Source organism: Somniosus microcephalus, chromosome 5, assembly GCF_052327205.1.
Source record: "Somniosus microcephalus isolate GS21.2 chromosome 5, FLI_Smic_1.0, whole genome shotgun sequence".
NCBI lineage: Eukaryota > Metazoa > Chordata > Chondrichthyes > Squaliformes > Somniosidae > Somniosus > Somniosus microcephalus.
This window is the reverse complement of record NC_140991.1, coordinates 129,685,923-129,706,101: the sequence shown is the minus strand read 5'-3', so window position 1 is coordinate 129,706,101 and position 20,179 is coordinate 129,685,923. Positions and strand designations below refer to the sequence as shown.

Sequence of the window (20,179 nt, the reverse complement as noted above, 5' to 3'; positions counted from 1 at the left end):
CATCCACCATAGTCAGTAAGTAGGTGTTTCGCGTTGAGGAGGGCAATGGCCCTTTAAGGTCAATGCTGAGTCACTGCATAGGCTGCATAGCGTGTATGAGCGAGCCATCCGATGGAAGGAAAAATTGCGGTTTTAATTCCGCACAAATTCTACAGGAGGAGCACGTTCTTTTCACATCTTCCGTAGAAAATGGGAGATTTTTAGATCGCACAAAGTGCAACATACGGGTAACGCCAGGATGGCATAAGTCAGTATGAAGATCCGCCAGAGTCGAAGTTGACATATAAGAACAGAATGCCCGCGTGAGGGTATCCAGGGACACATTCTCTTTGCCGGGTCGATAATGTATGGTGTATCCAAAGGCGGCCAATTCCATCCTCCAGAGTTGTATTTTGTTATTCTTGATCTTAGTGCATTTCTGGTTATCCAGCATAAAGGCCACGGAGCGCTGATCGGTTATAAGTGTAAAATGGCGACGAGCGAGAAAATGACTCCATTTACGTACCGCTTCGATGATGGCCGTAGCCTCCTTCTCAACAGGAGGATAATGGAGCTCGCTACCCTGCAAAGTTCTGGACAGAAATGCAATGGGTCGACCACCTTGATTCAAGGTAGCAGAGATCGCCACATCCGATGCATCGCACTCGACCACGAAAGGAAGATTTTCATCAATGGAACGAAGCGTGGCTTTTTCCAGTTGTCGCTTGAGGAGGTTGAAAGCTGAAATAGCCGTTGCCTCTAATGGAAATGACTTTGCATGAAGCAGGTGCTGGATCTTGTTGGAGAAGTGGGTTATCCATTTTGCATAATAGGTGAACATGCCGAGTGCCCGACGAAGAGAGCCGAGGTTCGTGGGGGAGGGCGCTCCTGAAGTGGACGAAGTCGCTCCGGATCTGGTTTGATGACACTGTTGCCCACCCAGTAGCCAAGGATGTTGACTGATGGTACTGATTTCACAGATTTGGACTCATTTAAGGTTAAGTTGCGACGATGGAGAACATCAAAAAATTTCTGGAGGTTGGCATCATGCTCCTTCTGGTCATGACCAGCAATTGTGATATTAGCCAGATATGGAAAAGTGTCTGTTAAGTTCTCCTGTTTGACCAGGCTGTCCATTGCCCGTTGAAAGATGGCCACCCCATTGGTGACCCCAAATGGAAGGTGACAAAACTGGTAAAGCCGACCATTGGCCTCAAAGGCCATATACTTCTTGGTGTGGAGATGCCGGTGTTGGACTGGGGTGGAGAAATGTACGAAGTCAAACAACACCAGGTTATAGTCCAACAGTTTTATTTGAAATCACAAGCTTTCGGAGCGCTGCTCCTTCATCAGGTGAAGTGGAGAGATGCATAAAGACACAGCTTATATAGTCAGAGAATAATGCCAGACGATTACAAGTAATCTTTCTAACTGCCATTTATCACACCTCGGCAGAGAGGTAATCACAGCAATGAAAAGACTACACAATGACATCAACAAGTTCCATCCCACCATCAAACTCCTCAGAATCGGTTTCATTCTTGGACACACGAATCTCCATCAAAGATGGACACCTCAGCACTTCACTCTACCGCAAGCCCACGGACAACCTCAGGATGCTCCACTTCTCCAGCTTCCACCCTAACCACGTTAAAGAAGCCATCCCCTATGGACAAGCCCTGCGAATACACAGGATCTGCTCAGACGAGGAGGAACGAGATGGACACCTACAGACGATGAAAGACGCCCTCATAAGAACAGGATATGATGCTCGACTCGTCGATCGACAGTTCCGATGGGCCACAGCAAAAAATCGCATAGACCTCCTCAGAAGACAAACACGGGACACAACCAACAGAGTACCCTTCGTCGTCCAGTACTTCCCCGGAGCGGAGAAACTACGCCATGTTCTTCGCAGCCTTCAACATGTCATCGATGACGACGAACACCTCGCTAAGGCCATCCCCACGCCTCCACTACTCGCCTTCAAACAGCCGCCTAACCTCAAACAGACCATCGTTCGCAGCAAATTACCCAGCTTTCAGGAGAACAGCGACCACGACACCACACAACCCTGCCACGGCAACCTCTGCAAGACATGCCAGATCATCAACACAGATACCATCATCACACGTGAGGATACCACCCACCAGGTACATGGTACATAACTCATGTGACTCGGGCAACGTTGTCTACCTCATACGTTGCAGGAAAGGATGCCCCGGAGCATGGTACATCGGCGAGACCATGCAGACACTGCGACAATGGATGAACGGACACCGCGCAACAATCGCCAGGCAGGAGTGTTCCCTCCCAGTCAGGGAACACTTCAGCAGTCAAGGACATTCAGCCTCCGATCTTTGGGTAAGCATTCTCCAAGGCGGCCTTTGAGACACACGACAATGCAAAATCGTAGAGCAGAAACTGATAGCCAAGCTCCGCACTCATGAGGACAGCCTCAACCGGGATCTTGGGTTCATGTCACGCTACATGTAACCCCACCTGACGTAGGGTCATCCAGACTTGAGTCGTCATTGGCTTGTTCTCTCGACATAGATGCAGCCGGACCTGCTGTGATTTCCAGCAAAAAAAATATTTTTTGTCTGTTTTTTGTTTTTCATACAGACCCCAGCATCTGCAACATTTGACCCCTTGTGACCCCACCTTATTGTTCTTTGATGTAATGTTTTCCTGACTGACCTGTTTGGACACCATTCACACCTTTGATTGCTGTGATTATCTCTCTGCCGAGGTGTGATAAATGGCAGTTAGAAAGATTACCTGTAATCATCTGGCATTATTCTCTGACTATATAAGCTGTGTCTTTATGCATCTCCCCACTTCACCTGATGAAGGAGCAGCGCTCCGAAAGCTTGTGATTTCAAATAAAACTGTTGGACTATAACCTGGTGTTGTGTGACTTCGTACATATACTTCTTGTCAGAGTCCTTTAACGGTACTTGACGATATGCGCTCTTTAAATCAAAAGTTGAAAATACCTTGTAGTTGGCAAGGTTATTGACCATGTCATTGATGCGTGGTAGTGGGTAGGCATCCAGATCGGTATACTGGTTAATAGCTTGCGAGTAATCGATGCAAAGACGTTTCTTGTGTTGCTTCAGAGGATTTTTAACAACGACGACTTGAGCCCGCCAGGAAGATGAACATGGCTCAATGATACCGTCAGCTGGAAGGCGAGAGATTTCTGTCTCGATAAAGGATCGATCATCTTGGCTGAAACATCATGATTTAGTGACTATGGGCTTACATCGGGGGGAAAGATTGGCAAACAAGGAGGGCTCGTCAAGCGAAGCCGCCGAAAACGCACAAAACGGTACTTTGGAAATAGTAAGCTCCGGCTTTGACCCTCCAAACTCGAAAGTGAGTCTTTTGTGTTGTTTCTGGAAATCCTGTTCTAGGAGCACATCACTGCATAGGTTCTTGAGCACCCCGAGCCGGGTGGAGAAATAAGTGCGGCCATTGAGCATAAGGTCGACAAGACAAAAGCCGGAAGAATTGGTGGTCAGTGTCGTCAGAGCCATTGCAATTTCCCTGTCTGAGGGGTAAATACGCAGTTTTAACTTACTGACAGCCCGCTCACTAATGAAGCTGTCAGAGCTGCATGAGTCGATTAGTGCACTCAAAATGTGTCCATTTACCGAAACCTCCGTGGCTGCATGGGACAGACTTTGGGGAAAAACAGCTGTGATGGGAGGAGGGGCAGTTTTACCCTTGACAGCTGTAACCTTAGTAGTGGCTCTTGGGGGAGGAGCAGTTTTATAGATAGTAGCTGCAAAACTAACAGGAGCTCTCGACCGGTATACCTTAGAAAAGTGGCCTTTCTTACTAACAGTGGCTCTTGACTGGCATACCTTAGAAAAGTGACCTTTCTTGCTGCAATGATTGCAGGTCGCGTTACGAGCAGGACAAAATTTCCTATAATGGAACGCACCTCCACAGAAGAAACACTTCCTTCCAGATTGCCAAGATGCCGCTAGGGCGGGGTCGTCATCAGTGTAGGTTTCTAGGGTAGGGTTGTCATCAGCCGGGTTGGAGTCTTCATCCGTGAGGGCTTCCGCCCGTGGCCTATCGAAAGAGTCACTAAAAGTGATAGCAGCAGCCCGTGCAGGTGGTGAAAGATAGGTGTCTGCATTCCTCTTTGCTAAGTCCAGAGAACATGCCTCGTCATAGGCAGCCTGTAACTTGAGGGTTTTATTCTCGAACAGACGCTGACGTATGAAGGGAGAAGCAATCCCATTAATAAAGGAATCACGAATTAACTCCTCCTGGTACTGCTCAGCTGTAACAGGTTTAAGATTACAATCCTTGCTGAGCTTGCAAAGTTTCTGAAGGAATTCGTCAAGTGATTCCCCGGGTTGTTGTCGAGTTGTGGCCAGTAGATGCCAAGCAAAATTTTCATTTGGGGACTTGACATACAGCTGCTGTAGTATTTCGATAGCGGCATCAAAGTCTACACAGTCTTCGATATAATCAAACACATGAGGGGATACATAATTAGCAAGCATTCGTAACTTGTTAGGAACATTCTCACCACACTCCTCAAGGAGGTTGCTAAAGGTACGATACCAGTGTTTCCATACCTTAGCAGCTGTAAGTGAATTCGGGTCCAGGTCGAGACGGGCGGGTCTAAGTATTTTTTCCATGATGGATCGATTACTTGTCTAAGTTCCCTTCTACGGTTCGAGTCGTAGCTGGCCGTTCCCGAATCACCCAAAGCGTGGAGTTGATATCAAGTTGATTAAATTGACATAATAAAACTCACTACACACTTGGTTTGAGCATAAAACAAGGCTTTAATCAACTTGTTTCAGAACATGGAGGACTAGTTGTACTTCACTAGTACCTTGTCTTACAAAATGTCCCTGATAAGCTGGGGCCAACGCCCGAGTATTTATACTCCTTGGACGGCGCCACCAGCTGGCTGTCCAGCGTTATTTCACGAGTAGTTTCTTGATGAATGATGAGATTTATAAGAACCTGCAAATGATGATTGCTGAAATCTCCTTTTTAATGGTAGAGCTGCAGCTGTTAGTAAGCAATCCACTTGTGCTGCCGCCAGGTTTCACTGGCGTATTTCAGAGGAGGCGTGCAGCACGTGGGAAAACTGTTAAAATCAGAAAGGCCTCTCAAAATGGGATTATAGAGGCACTTAACTGGTTGTTAAGGGCCTATCCCGCCTCTTGGAGGTGGGATGGAGACAGGGTCAGAAAACCGGCATGTGGGAAAATTGCTCGGAGGCGGGATCGGGCCCTCCAGCCACTTTTTGCGATTTTAACACCTCACACGCCTCCAATCCCGCCTCCTCAGGCCTGGCAAAATTGAGCCCAATGGGTGGATAGGGCTTCCTGCTGAGAGCTCTCCTCACCCTCCTGTCCCTCTCTCCTGCAGCAGCTGGTGCTGCTCTGCCTGGCCTCATCTCCTCCTCCAATTCCTCATGCAGAGCAAGGGGACCCCGAGCAAGATGCCCAGGACCAAGCACTTCCTTTCTTCTGGTGACTCCTCTAAAGTGTCCAATAAGGTGGAGTAGCACAACACTCAATCTATTTAGGTGAAGTCCTGAGAGAATTTCCGGGATAAATGTTGATAAAGTGTTGGTGAAGTCTTGACAAAGTGTCCCAGAAAGTCTCCCAATGTGTCTCAAAAGTCGTCTTCAAACGCAGTGTAGTCAGTCAATCTCAATCAACAAGTGGACAGTGAAAGCTGAGCGTGGCATTAAGTAGCGCTCGCAATCCTCAACAAGGACTTGTTTATTCCTGTTCAGCTGGGCGCTGTTGGGAGAGGTAATCAAATGAAGTGTTATCCACCAAAATGGCATGCAGCCTCTTTAATGAGTGCTAGCAGGCAGTTTAATTTTTAATCATCCCCTTAATGATCCTCCAAACAGTTGTTCCTACTGCGTGCTTCAACTTCTTTACCAAGATGGCGTCTAGCACTAAACGCGGGCTAAACTGGCGTTGCAGTTTAAGAGTCCATCGTGTCCACCTCGCAGGCTCGTTAGCACCTAAAGTATCTGGGGAAAATCAGCCCCAATATGTTTAAATTCTGGTGGCACATGCTGACTTTAAATGGTACCTCAAATGTTACTGCTGCTTAGACTGTTTAACACTGCAATAATCAAAGGCTACAAAATGGCTAATAGATAGAATATTGAATTGTGGTGCCACAGACTTCGGGGAACATATTCAAGAATGTTTCAGCAACCAGGTGCCAGCTGTGGCTCAGTGGCAGCACTTTTGAAGCAGAAGATCATGGGTTCAAATCCCACTCCAGGAACTTGAGCACAAAATTTAGGCTGGAACTACCAGTGCATCCCTGAAGCAGTGCTGTCTTTCAGATGGGAGGTTAAACCTCCTCAGGTGGATGTAAAATATCCCATGGCACGAAGAAGAGCAGGGGAGTTCTCCCTGTTGTTCAGGCCAATATTTATCTCTCAACCATCACTAAAAAGAGATTATCTGGTCATTATCACATTGCTGTTTGAGGAAGCTTGCCGTGTACAAAATGGCTGCCGCATTTCGTACATTACAACAGTGACTACACTTCAGAAGTACTTCATTGGCTGTAAAGCACTTGGGACGTCCTGAGTCTTTATTGCAGCATGATGGCACAAGGCACTGCTTGCTGTTGCCAACTTCTATTTTCTACAAACAGAATGTGCTTTTAATTAGAATTTTTCTGTTTCAACTAAATTAAACTATTTGGTGGGGAGCATTTTCTTATTTGCAGCTGCTGAGTATAAGCATCCTTAATTCAAGTGGCGTGAAACCGGCATACCTGCTCTAAAATCAATCTGCTATTAATTTGTTTTATTCTACAACTGACAGCATTTTAGCTATGATTTAATGTTTTGTTTTATCCTGGAAGTATAGCGCATTATACAAACAGTAGATTATGCTGGGAATACATATGGCAACTGTATGGTTAAAAAGTTAAAAAAAAACTGTTTATGATTTTGGTGAAACTAAGAAGACTGGATGCAATTTTTACTTTGGGCAATAGTGTAAAACGTACGATGTCGATTCAGCCACCCATTATGATCAGGAGGGATGTATAACGGGCAGCTGAATTGATATCTCCTGTTTTACAATATTGTCCAAAGTCAAAATTACCCCAGTGTAAGCCAGTGTTTTCCCAAGCCCCAAAGCCTTTTTCAAATTTGCCACGTGACAGGCTCCTCCATTCAAGAGGGTTGACGGTCTGTACCACAGAATTCACCTTGGCCACTGTCAGTGTCAATCAAACATAAGTTAATGCGAGTTTTAAATGCAACAAGACTAGCCATAAATTCACAGCAGCAAGCAGCGGGGTGAGAGGCATATAGTGCACTGCCTTTGTTTCTGCAATGTCCAACTTAGAAGAAACTACAGCAAGTGACTACCTGTGAATGAGGATCACCTGCCAATACTGGACATGAAACAATTGAAACAGCAACATCCTCTGACACCAGTGATGGACGGCTTTGAGTGACTGAATAGAACAATCATTGTAACTGGATAACCTTGCAAACTGCGCAGCTATAAATACAAATAGTTCAGTGATTTTTAAAAATGTGATGAAACACAGCATTCTTATTCATCAACCATGGCTGCTTCATGCAATTTCACAATCTTTGTGACGTAAGCAAATGGATTTTTGTTAAAGTGACATGTAATTACATAAATTACTGATCATATATCTGGTACATGAGAACTAAATGTTTTACAGATGTTTATTAAACTATGTTAATGCTGATCATTGGCATAATAACGTGCATTCAGGTCATGCATCTCATTCTTATACTGTGAATTAATTTGTGATACCTGTGGCCAAGTACATAACATGGAAGAGCATGTCCTTTCCCTGCACAACATCAACCACTATGTGTGAAAATCGACTATTGTCCTCCATGAAGAAAGGGACTGGAAATATGGGCTGCACCACTTCATGCATAAGAATAAACTTCTGAGCATCCTGGAGGTTCCTCTCTGTGAGATTCATATAGGGACCATAATCGATAGTATCACACTAATAAAGTACAAAAAAAAGATAAGTTTCTGTTGGAAATTACAAAGAAAAACAAATAAAAGAATAATGAACACACATTGAAATATATTAAAATTAAGAAACCATTATCCTAGAATCTTACAGCACAATCTTACAATTAAGATTACTAACCATGTACAAAATCACAGAAAGTTTCATAGAAGTTGAGCCATAAATACCTGAAAATTAGGATTTGGATTGGAAAAAGGCAGCCATGCTGAACGGGAATTCTCCTGGAATTTGAATGGCCCGGCAAAAACTTGGGTAATGGCGCTCAGATTAAACATGCAGACAGCCGAAGCCGCTATACTATTCCTGTAGGAAACATGCCCATGTTTTATTAAATAGACTTGACAAATATGATTTCATCTTGGTCTGCACTAATAAATACAGGTGCAGCATCTGAAGAACAATGAGGTATCTGAAGAGAACACAACAAAGAGCACCTACAGTTGTGTCCTCACACTGAAATGGGAAAAGATCTAGTGGGTACGTACACGTTAGTGGTGAAGATCCCATACAGCATGTCTTGCTCAGGTAAGAAGAACGTGCTTAGCAGCTCATTGTAATAAAAAGGAATTTCACCAGGTCGAGAACAGTTTAGTCGGGCTTTCATGAAGGTTGTCCAGGTATCCTCCAGGAGAAATCTCCCTCCAATGTCATTTTTACACACCCTGGCCACTCTGGAGAAAATAGTTTTTCCACAGTCATGTTCCACTGCATTCTCCCGAAAAAAGAAATAGGTGAAGTTTCCAATGTCATAGGATGACACAAAATTTGGCTCTACAAAACAAAATCATAAAAATGTAACAAAAATCACAGTTATGATACCTTTTGGATATTGCATTTTCTCTGTAGCTCTTGGCACACAATCTTTGTTCCGTCCAAGTAACAACTTCAGTGCCTACGTTTGACAGAATAATGACTACAACATTCCCTTGGACGCGATTCTGGAGATTACATAGTGAGTGCGCTCGCTGGTGTCCTCCAGTGCTGACCCCACCGGAGTTTGCGGAGTCGGTAGGAGGGCACCGAACTAACATGGGGCAGGTGGGTGACATCACCACTGTGGGTTTATCTCCAGTTCCTACTTACGCCATGCCCACAACTCCAGGGCTGGAGATTGCCAAGGCCACATTAAACCTGAGCAAGAGGGCCCACCTGGGAAAATGTCAATGAAAATAAATTTTCCTCTCTTCGCGGGTCCAGGCCACTTGATCCGTCCCCTGCATGTAATTTGTCTTTTAAGGAGCCGGATGGAGATTCTGCCCCCTTGTGAGACAACTATGAAACTCATGGAGATGGTAGAGACTTTGTGCAATCGGTCTCCGTCGTTTTTCTGGAGGTTCTGCCATGCTCCTGAAAGAGTTAGAGACTAGCAGAATCCCTGAGGAATTCCGGAGCCACTATGCTTTAATTGGCACTGTTGGTTCTAAAATCTAACATCACAATTACTCCAGCAACCTACCAATTGAAATATATCATTCAAAATAATATTTCCTGGGTTTCCGTGGCTCTCCTGCCGAAGTTACGGTGAACAAGCGGGAGAACGCCTATGGAAATTACCCCCAATATTTATTTTAAATATTAACTTTGAAATGGCGCTGTACTTTTCCTAATCTGCCACTACCCCTTTTAAATGTGGGCAGGCTGAGCAGATTGTAGCTGGTCATTCCTGCTGACTCCAGAACAACAGTACCAGGTGCATCAAAAGTCGGCTACGATAGCTTGGAAAAAAGTAACACATGAAATTATTAATAGATAATTGAAGCAAATAGGGCCCAAAATCTCAACGAACTGAGGTAGAGCGGGACTTCCTCAGTGCGCTGACCCCACTGTAAACATGAGAACATAAGAAATAGGAGCAGGAGTAAGCCATTTGGCCCTCGAGCCTGCTCCACCATTCAATAAGATCATGGCTGATCTTCTACCTCAACTCCACTTTCCTGCACTATCCCCATATCCCTTGATTCCCTTAATATCCAAAAATCTATCGATCTCTGTCTTGAACATACTCAATGGCTGAGCCTCCACAACCCTCTGGGGTAGAGAATTCCAAAGATTCACCACCCTCTGAGTGAAGAAATTTCTCTTCATCTCAGTCCTAAATGGCTGACCCCCTTATTCTGAGACTGTGACCCCTGTTTCTAGACTCCCCAGCCAGAGAAAACATCCTCCCTGCATCTACCCTGTCAAGCCCTGTAAGAATGTTGTATGTTTCAATGAGATCACCTCTCATTCTTCTAAACTCGAAAATATAGGCCTAGTCTACTCAATCTCTCCTCATAGGACAATCCCCCCATCCCAGGAATCAATCTGGTGAACCTTCGTTGCACTCCCTCTATGGCAAGTATATCCTTCCTTAGGTAAGGAGACCAAAACAGTACACAATATTCCAGGTGTGGTCTCACCAGGGTCCTATATAATTGTAGTAAGACGTCTTTACTCTTATACTCAAATCATCTTGTAATAAAGGCCAACATACCATTTGCTTTCCTAATTGCTTGCTGTACCTGCATGTTAACTTTCAGTGATTCGTGTACAAGGACACCTATGTCCCTCTGAACACCAACATTTCCCAATCTTTCACCATTTAAAAAATACTTTGCTTTTCTATTTTTCTTACCAAAGTGGATAACTTCACATTTCTCCACATTATATTCCATTTGCCATGTTCTTGCCCACTCACTTAGCCTGTCTATATCCTCCTGAAGACTCTTTGCATCCTCCTCACAACTTACATTCCCACCCAGCTTTGTATCATCAGCAAACTTGGATATATTACATTTGGTCTCCTCATCCAAATCATTGATACAGATTGTGAATAGCTGAGGCCCAAGCACTAATCCTTGCTGTACCCCACTAGTTACAGCCTGCCAACCTAAAAATGACCCATTTATTCCTACTCTCTGTTTTCTGTCTATTAACCAATCCTCAATCTATGCTAGTATATTACCCCCAATCCCATGAGCCCTAACTTTGTTTAATAGCCTCTTGTGTGGCACCTTATCGAATGCCTTCTGAAAATCCAAATACACCACATCCACTTATCTATTCTGCTCGTTACAACCTCAAAAAACTCTAACAGATTTGTTAAACACGATTTCCCTTTCATAAATCCGTGTTGACTCTGCCCAACCCTATTATTTTCTAAGTGCCCTGTTACCACGTCCTTAATGATAGATTCTAGCATTTTCCCTATTACTGATGTCAGGCTAACTGGTCTGTGTAGTGTATGTACTTTGCAGAAGGAACTATATTCTGCAGCCCCTGTATACTGCAGTACCAGTAGTGACCACCCCTGTATATAAGCCTGTATAGTAACTTTGCATAGTAGTTCCAGTTTTGTCTCCACTCAGTAAACACCTGTTGTAACCAACTCCTGCAGTCCGTGTCTCAATTACACACGGACATAATACTGGCGACGAGCAGATCCGAACTTACCTACAGTTCTGCACCACCTCATGGGGATCCATCCCTGAAGCGAAGTTGTTAGAGGTCGAGGCCAGAAGGAAGAAAGAAAAAAAAACAAACAGAAGAAACGGGCGTCGACCGTGGGCAACTGCCTCTGATTCATCGGAGTTGAAGATTTGCAGGAGAGGCTGTCGAGAACGGGGCTTGGTTATCCTGTCTACGGTGTTCCAGCTAATTGGGCTGGTGGCAGGTAGTACACTGATCCTTCCTGGGCTGCGGCGGGCTAGAGCTCGATCGGGTGACTTTTCAACGGGGCCGAGCAGCGTTGTCGGGAAGAGGAGAGAGAGAGGGTGGAGCACACAGGGCGCGGCCGGTGCTACGAAGCCAGGCAGCGTACAGACCCGAGAAGAGGGAGGAAAGTGTCCCATAGGGTTTGCTCTGATGACGGGAAAATAAAAGAAATTAGAAGTGCAGAAAGCCGCGAGGAGCTGCAGTTTGCCACGGGGACCGCGGAGAGCGGCGTTAGCAGCAGCCCGGGGGGGAAGTGCGCGAAGACCATAGGACGTCGCCATCAAGGCATAAAAACGCCAGCAACAGCGCTAGCAGCAGCGGAGAAGACAGAAAGTGCGGGAGGCGCCATCTTAATCCAGCAGGGAAGAAGGCAAAGCGCGGGAGGCACAATTTTGTTCAATCGGGGAAGAAGGCAAAGCACGGGAGGCGCCATCTTAGATTTCCAAGATGCCGAAGACTGGCAATATCACTGCCTTCGATAATGCAATAGAAGACTGGACCACGTATGTGGAAAGAGTCGAAGTATATTGCAAGGCAAATGAAGTAGCCGATGAGAAAAAGGCATCGGTACTACTAAACTTAATGGGCGCAAGAACGTATGGCCTATTGCGGAACCTGATCACTCCAGCCAAACCGATGGCGAAGAGTTTTAACGAAATTGTTGATATCCTACAGGAACACCTAAATCCTACACCGCTGCTGATAGCAGAAAGATTTAAATTCCACAAGAGAAATCAGCATAAAGATGAGAGCAATGCTGATTACCTTACGGAACTACGCAAGCTATCAAAGCACTGCCAGTTCGGAGCAGGACTGGCAGATACCCTACGGGACAAATTTGTCTGTGGACTCCTGAGTGAAGGAACCCAGAAGAGGTTACTCTCAGAGAAAGAGCTGACGCTACATAAGGCTTTCAGCATGGCAGTATCGTACGAAGCAGCAGCAAGGGGAGCTGTGGAAATACAGCAAAAGCCACAGGAATACGGCACCCATGAAATGACACGGGGATCTGAAAAATGTTATCGCTGTGGCAGAACAACCCATGACCAGAAGGACTGCTGGTCCAAGGACAAAATATGCAGGCAATGCGGAAAGATGGGACACATTGCACGAGTTTGCAGGTCTGGGAAGAAGACTAACGACAACAAAAAAGCTACTAAGGAACAGTACAGGAAAGTACAAAAGATGACGGACAGTAGTTCCGAACACCAGAAGAGCGATAGTGAATCCGGGAACAAGAGACTAAGCTGTCTCAAACTTCACAATGTAATCGCAAAAGAGGATCACCGAATCTTTTGGGTCACCCTCATGATAGCAGGGTCCCAAGTCAAAATGGAATTGGATACAGGATCAGCCCTGACCGTCATGAATCGACGAGACTACGAGCGGCTATTCTCACACGTACCCTTGAGAGAGACATCCATTGTCTTGAAGACGTATACGGGGCAGAAAGTATACCCCAGAGGGAAAATAAGGGTGCCTGTCGAATACAACGGCAAGGAAATACAGAAATTGTATCTGTACATACTGCAAGATGGTGGACCACGGTTATTGGGACGTGAATGGATCAGAAAGATAAGTTTAGACTGGCACTCCATTCAAGCACTGACTGTGGCTGGTAAAAAGGATGACGACGTCACACCTGGACGATTGTCAAAAATCTTAGCTAAAGCTAAAGAGGTATTTCAACAAGAACTGGGAACTCTTAAAGGCATAACCGCCTCGATAAAAATAGAAGAGAATGCAATTCCCAAGTTTTTCAAAGCAAGACCGGTACCGTATGCAATTCGCCCAGCCGTCGAGGCAGAGCTGGAGAATCTGGAGAATGCAGGCGTGTTATCTAAGGTAGATTGGAGTGAGTGGGCGACACCCATCGTTCCTGTCATGAAAAAAACGTTAAACAATAAGTCTGAGGAGCCAAGGAAGGTTCGCATCTGTGGGGACTTCAAGGTGATGGTGAACCCAGTCCTTCACACAGTACAGTATCCCCTCCCGAGGATAGAAGATATCTTCGCCTCACTATCTGAAGGGAAGCGTTTTACAAAGATTGACCTAGCACAAGCATATTTGCAGATGGAGGTTGAAGAATCCTCTAGGAAGTATCTCACGATAAACACTCACAAAGGTCTTTACCAGTATAATCGACTGGTATTCGGAGTAGCATCAGTTCCGGCGATATGGCAAAGAGCGATGGAACAAGTCCTGCAAGGGATTCCGGGGACTCAGTGTTACTTGGACGACATCCTAGTGACAGGTGAAAATGACAGTGAACACCTTGCCAACCTAGAGCAGGTGCTCACTAGACTAAGAGAACATGGGCTACGAGCCAATCGCCCAAGTGCGAGTTTTTTAAGAAACAGATATCGTATTGTGGCCACGTGATTGATGAAGAGGGGTTACATAAGTCCCCTGACAAAATTGAAGCGGTAGTTAAGGCTCCAGCACCTGAAAATGTGTCGCAACTGAGGTCATTCCTTGGACTGGTGAATTACTACCATAAGTTTTTGCTGAATTTGTCCACAATTCTGCACCCACTGAACGCCCTACTACAAACTGGAGTAGCATGGAAATGGAGCGATGAATGTAAGCGGGCCTTTCAGAAGAGGAAAGACCTAATCACTTCAAGAGAAGTATTGGCTCACTGCAACCCATCACTACCGATAAGACTGGCATGTGATGCGTCTCCCTACGGCATTGGAGCGGTACTGTCACATAAATTCCTTGATGGTTCAGAGAGGCCGATAGCTTTTGCGTCACGCTCGTTAACTTCAGCCGAGCGTAACTACGTCCAGATTGACAGAGAGGCCCTCAGCCTGGTGTGGGGGGTGAAGAAGTTCAATCACTACCTGCACGGTCAGAAATTTACTCTACTAACTGATCATCAACCTCTTGTCTCCATTTTCAACCCTCAGAAGGGCGTCCCGATAATGACAGCACAACAGCTACAGAGGTGGTCCCTTTTCCTAGGGGCACACCAATATGACATCGAGTACAAAGGAACTAAACAGCATGGGAATGCTGATGGATTGTCGCGCCTACCGTTGCCGATGGTGGAAGAAGCATCTGCAGTGGATCCTGTGGAGATATTCCACTCGACCATAGTCGAATGTCTACCTGTGACGAATGCAAACATAGAAAAGGAAACACGAAATGACCCAACACTCTCCAGGGTCTATGATTTAATGGTGAAGGGATGGCCAGCACATGGCGAACCACTGTTGCCAGCATTCTCGCCGAGAAGAGAACAGCTGTCAGTGTGCAGAGGAACCTTGATGTGTGGATCCAGAGTAGTAATTCCACCCAAATTGAAGGATAGAGTGCTCAATGAGCTTCATGAGGGTCATCTGGGAGGGGTAAAAATGAAGAACTTAGCCAGAGCATTTGTGTGGTGGCCAGGAATCGATAGAGAAATCGAAGAGATGACCAAGAGCTGTACAGGATGCCAGAAGGTCCAAAACGCCCCACCACAAGCCCCTCTACATCCATGGGAGTGGCCCTCATCTCCATGGCAAAGGGTGCACATTGATTTTGCTGGTCCATTTATGGACTCGATGTTTTTAATTGCGGTGGATGCACATTCAAAGTGGCCAGAGGTAATAAAAATGTCCTCAACCACCACAGAAAAAACTATCACAATCTTACAAACCATATTCGCCAGAAATGGGCTGCCTGAACAGATTTGCTCTGACAATGGACCACAGTTTGTGTCTGAAGAGTTCCGGAGGTTCTTAAAGAACAATGGTGTTAAGCATTACACATCCGCCCCATATCATCCAGCCACCAATGGATTGGCTGAGAGGTTCATTCAAACATTCAAGAAGGCTATCAAGGCAATGTGTAATGAAGACATACCCCTACAACACAAGGTGGATAACTTCTTGTTTGCCTACTGGAATGCGACACATGCGGTTACCAACCAAACTCCAGCCATGATGTTCTTCAATCGAAGACTACGATGCTGCTTGGATTTGGTTAAGCCAAACCTCAGAAGAGATGTGGAGAACAGGCAGTTTCAGAATATGAATGAAAGGCTGACCGGGAGTTTTAAGATAGGTCAGCCAGTTTTGGCCCGGGACTACCGCACAGAGAAATGGCAGCCAGGAACGATCTGCACACGGCAAGGACCTCTAATGTATACCGTGGACGTTGGAGAGAGCATTGTAAGACGCCATGCTGACCAGATTCTAGAGTCACTGGAAAACGTCAAATCCACACCACGATCCGATACACCTGGTGATGAAACCGAAGTACCAATTGCATCTACCTCAGAATCGGTGATATTGGAAGCAGACGAACCAAACAACGACGTTGATTCCGAATCAACTTTGCCAGAAGAACCTGATACCCCAAAGTGGCATTATCCAGACAGGATCAGGAAGCCTCCTCAAAGACTGAACTTATAATTGCTTAACTTCAGCTAATGTATATAGCAACTGCAATTGTAAATATGTTATTTAATTATTAATCGAATGTTATGTACTGTTTAGCTAAAAGGGGAGGAATTGTAGTGTATGTACTTTGCAGAAGGAACTATATTCTGCAGCCCCTGTATACTGCAGTACCAGTAGTGACCACCCCTGTATATAAGCCTGTATAGTAACTTTGCATAGTAGTTCCAGTTTTGTCTCCACTCAGTAAACACCTGTTGTAACCAACTCCTGCAGTCCATGTCTCAATTACACACGGACATAATAGTCTGCAGTTCCCCGTTTTTTCTCTCCCTCCTTTCTTAAAAACTCCAGAGGTGTGTAGGCTGTCTAAAGAGCTGGAAGAGAAGTAGAAATCTGGTACAGCAACAGGATATAATACCTGGAGGAAACGCAGCACTGGAAGAAGCATGCAACTGGGTGACAAGGATGACAGCCAGATCAAAGATAAAGTGGAAAACTTAAAGGAGCTGGTCCTGCATGTCCTCCTAACAGAGATACAGAACAGAAGGAGCGGGCTATCTGGGGTTGGAGGCTGGAGATCCATCTGAAATGTGCATTTAGTGAGGTGGCTGTTGGTGCCGGTTCTTGAACCCCAGGCCTCTTTTGCTATGCAGGGACAGCTTAACAATCTCACCGGAGCAGAGACAAGTTACCTGCTCTCCCGATCCTTGTAGTCTCTTTATGTATGTGGCACTCCTTCTCTCATTACCCTCATGGTGCCAGAGGAGTCAGAGGTGAAAGTGGGATCTGACAGTGAGGGGCGGAGGCGCCGTAGAAGTCAGCCCCTAGCTCCCCAGCCTGAGGACCCAGATCTCTGGGGTCCTGCTCTAAAAAGGATGCTAGATCAGCATGACACTCACATGAAGTCACTGACCTGCAACAGATAGCAGGTGTTACGCCAGAACTCGATGTCATCCTCAGTGCCAAAATTCAAGAATTCAACAGAACGCAGTGATATCCGGAGTAGGAAGTGGCTCCTTGAACATTAGCACTCATCCCCTTGACAACTGGCCTCGAGACCAGTTTGTGCATCCAGTGTAGGTGCTTTAATCACTGGCTTCCATGAGCTTCAGGGCGCCATCTTTTAGACTCTGCAGCATCTAACTGACACCACCTTCCTGCACATCAGTGAGCACTCTGATCTAAGATCCAGTATCAGTGAGCACTCTGATCTAAGATCCAGTATCAGTGAGCACTCTGATCTAAGATCCAGTATCAGTGAGCACTCTGATCTAAGATCCAGTATCAGTGAGCACTCTGATCTAAGATCCAGTATCAGTGAGCACTCTGATCTAAGATCCAGTATCAGTGAGCACTCTGATCTAAGATCCAGTATCAGTGAGCACTCTGATCTAAGATCCAGTATCAGTGAGCACTCTGATCTTAGATCCAGTATCAGTGAGCACTCTGATCTAAGATCCACTATCAGTGAGCACTCTGATCTAAGATCCAGTATCAGTGAGCACTCTGATCTAAGATCCAGTATCAGTGAGCGCTCTGATCTAAGATCCAGTATCAGTGAGCGCTCTGATCTAAGACCAGTATCAGTGAGCACTCTGATCTAAGACCCAGTATCAGTGAGCACACTGATCTAAGATCCAGTATCAGTGAGCACTCTGATCTAAGGTGCAGCACCAGTGAGCACTCTGATCTAAGATCCAGTATCAGTGAGCACTCTGATCTAAGATCCAGTATCAGTGAGCACTCTGATCTAAGATCCAGTATCAGTGAGAACTCTGATCTAAGATCCAGTATCAGTAAGCACTCTGATCTAAGATCCAGTATCAGTGAGCACTCTGATCTAAGATCCAGTATCAGTGAGTGCTCTGATCTAAGATCCAGTATCAGTGAGCACTCTGATCTAAGATCCAGTATCAGTGAGCACTCTGATCTAAGGTGCAGCACCAGTGAGCACTCTGATCTAAGATCCAGTATCAGTGAGCACACTGATCTAAGATCCAGTATCAGTGAGTACTCTGATCTAAGATCCAGTATCAGTGAGCACTCTGATCTAAGATCCAGTATCAGTGAGTACTCTGATCTAAGATCCAGTATCAGTGAGCACTCTGATCTAAGATCCAGTATCAGTGAGCACACTGATCTAAGATCCAGTATCAGTGAGTACTCTGATCTAAGATCCAGTATCAGTGAGCACTCTGATCTAAGATCCAGTATCAGTGAGTACTCTGATCTAAGATCCAGTATCAGTGAGCACTCTGATCTAAGATCCAGTATCAGTGAGAACTCTGATCTAAGATCCAGTATCAGGGAGCACTCTGATCTAAGATCCAGTATCAGTGAGCACTCTGATCTAAGGTGCAGCACCAGTGAGCACTCTGATCTAAGATCCAGTATCAGTGAGCACACTGATCTAAGATCCAGTATCAGTGAGCGCTCTGATCTAAGATCCAGTATCAGTGAGAACTCTGATCTCAGATCCAGTATCAGTGAGCACTCTGATCTAAGATCCAGTATCAGTCAGCACACTGATCTAAGATCCAGTACCAGTGAGCGCTCTGATCTAAGATCCAGTATCAGTGAGCACTCTGATCTAAGATCCAGTATCAGTGAGCGCTCTGATCTAAGATCCAGTATCAGTGAGCGCTCTGATCTAAGATCCAGTATCAGTGAGCACTCTGATCTAAGATCCAGTATCAGTGAGCACTCTGATCTAAGATCCAGTATCAGTGAGCACTCTGATCTAAGATCCAGTATCAGTGAGCGCTCTGATCTAAGATCCAGTATCAGTGAGCACTCTGATCTAAGATCCAGTATCAGTGAGCGCTCTGATCTAAGATCCAGTATCAGAGAGCGCTCAGATCTAAGATCCAGTATCAGTGAGCACTCTGATCTAAGATCCAGTATCAGTGAGCACTCTGATCTAAGATCCAGTATCAGTGAGCACTCTGATCTAAGATCCAGTATCAGTGAGCACTCTGATCTAAGATCCAGTATCAGTGAGCACTCTGATCTAAGATCCAGTATCAGTGATCACTCTGATCTAAGATCCAGTATCAGTGAGCACTCTGATCTAAGATGCAGTATCAGTGAGAACTCTGATCTAAGATCCAGTATCAGTGAGCGCTCTGATCTAAGATCCAGCATCAGTGAGCACTCTGATCTAAGATCCAGTATCAGTGAGCACTCTGATCTAAGACCCAGTATCAGTGAGCACTCTGATCTAAGATCCAGTATCAGTGAGCACACTGAGCTAAGATCCACTATCAGTGAGCACTCTGATCTAAGATCCAGTATCAGTGAGCACTCTGATCTAAGATCCAGTATCAGTGAGCGGTCTGATCTAAGATCCAGCATCAGTGAGCACTCTGATCTAAGATCCAGTATCAGTGAGCACTCTGATCTAAGACCCAGTATCAGTGAGCGGTCTGATCTAAGATCCAGTATCAGTGAGCACTCTGATCTAAGATCCAGCATCAGTGAGCACTCTGATCTAAGATCCAGCATCAGTGGCATGGCTAGAGTGCACCTTCATGGCACCATTATCTTCTGGTGTCAGGTCTTGTGGCATTAGTAGTGTCACCCACACCCCGAGGACAAATAAATAAAAATGAAACTCCTTCTCCTTTCACTTGCCCTATTTTAGACTGTAAACCACTTACTTAACTTCCCTGGGGGATGTTAGTAAGATTTTTCCTCACCCCCAAGAGGTAAATTAAATTCCAGAATATCTCTCTATTCTTACATTATTCATCCCTGGCCAGTTGCTTTCCACAAATAACACTCTTTTGTCCCAGCAATGTTTCATTGTCACTGTACCTTCCAAAAGTCATCAGTTTCTTGTGAAAAGCTCAATCTATTCCTTCAAAAGACCATAACATCTACAGTGCTTTGAAATGTTTTAAGGATCTTTCAGATCTGAATGAAACTGCATATTCTATTTACATTGGGTGACGAGTATAATCAAGGGACAGGAATGTTTCCTTGTGGGCAATATTGCACATGGCACAGATTTACCCGTATTCTGTGCGATTAGTGGAATATTCTGTGGAATATTTATCGCT

General features: G+C 45.3%; 1 protein-coding gene across 1 annotated transcript in view; it reads right to left on the bottom strand.

Moving 5' to 3' along the window:
* sema5a (sema domain, seven thrombospondin repeats (type 1 and type 1-like), transmembrane domain (TM) and short cytoplasmic domain, (semaphorin) 5A) overlaps positions 1–20,179 on the bottom strand; it is a 394,308-nt gene that overhangs the window by 147,691 nt on the left and 226,438 nt on the right. Inside the window, exons 8-10 of the mRNA XM_085988245.1 lie at positions 8,520–8,805; positions 8,202–8,337; positions 7,800–8,004 (exon numbers count right to left, since the gene is read on the bottom strand). Of these exons, the coding sequence (XP_085844371.1) occupies positions 7,800–8,004; positions 8,202–8,337; positions 8,520–8,805 (627 nt within the window). The remainder of the gene's footprint in view (positions 1–7,799; positions 8,005–8,201; positions 8,338–8,519; positions 8,806–20,179) is intronic.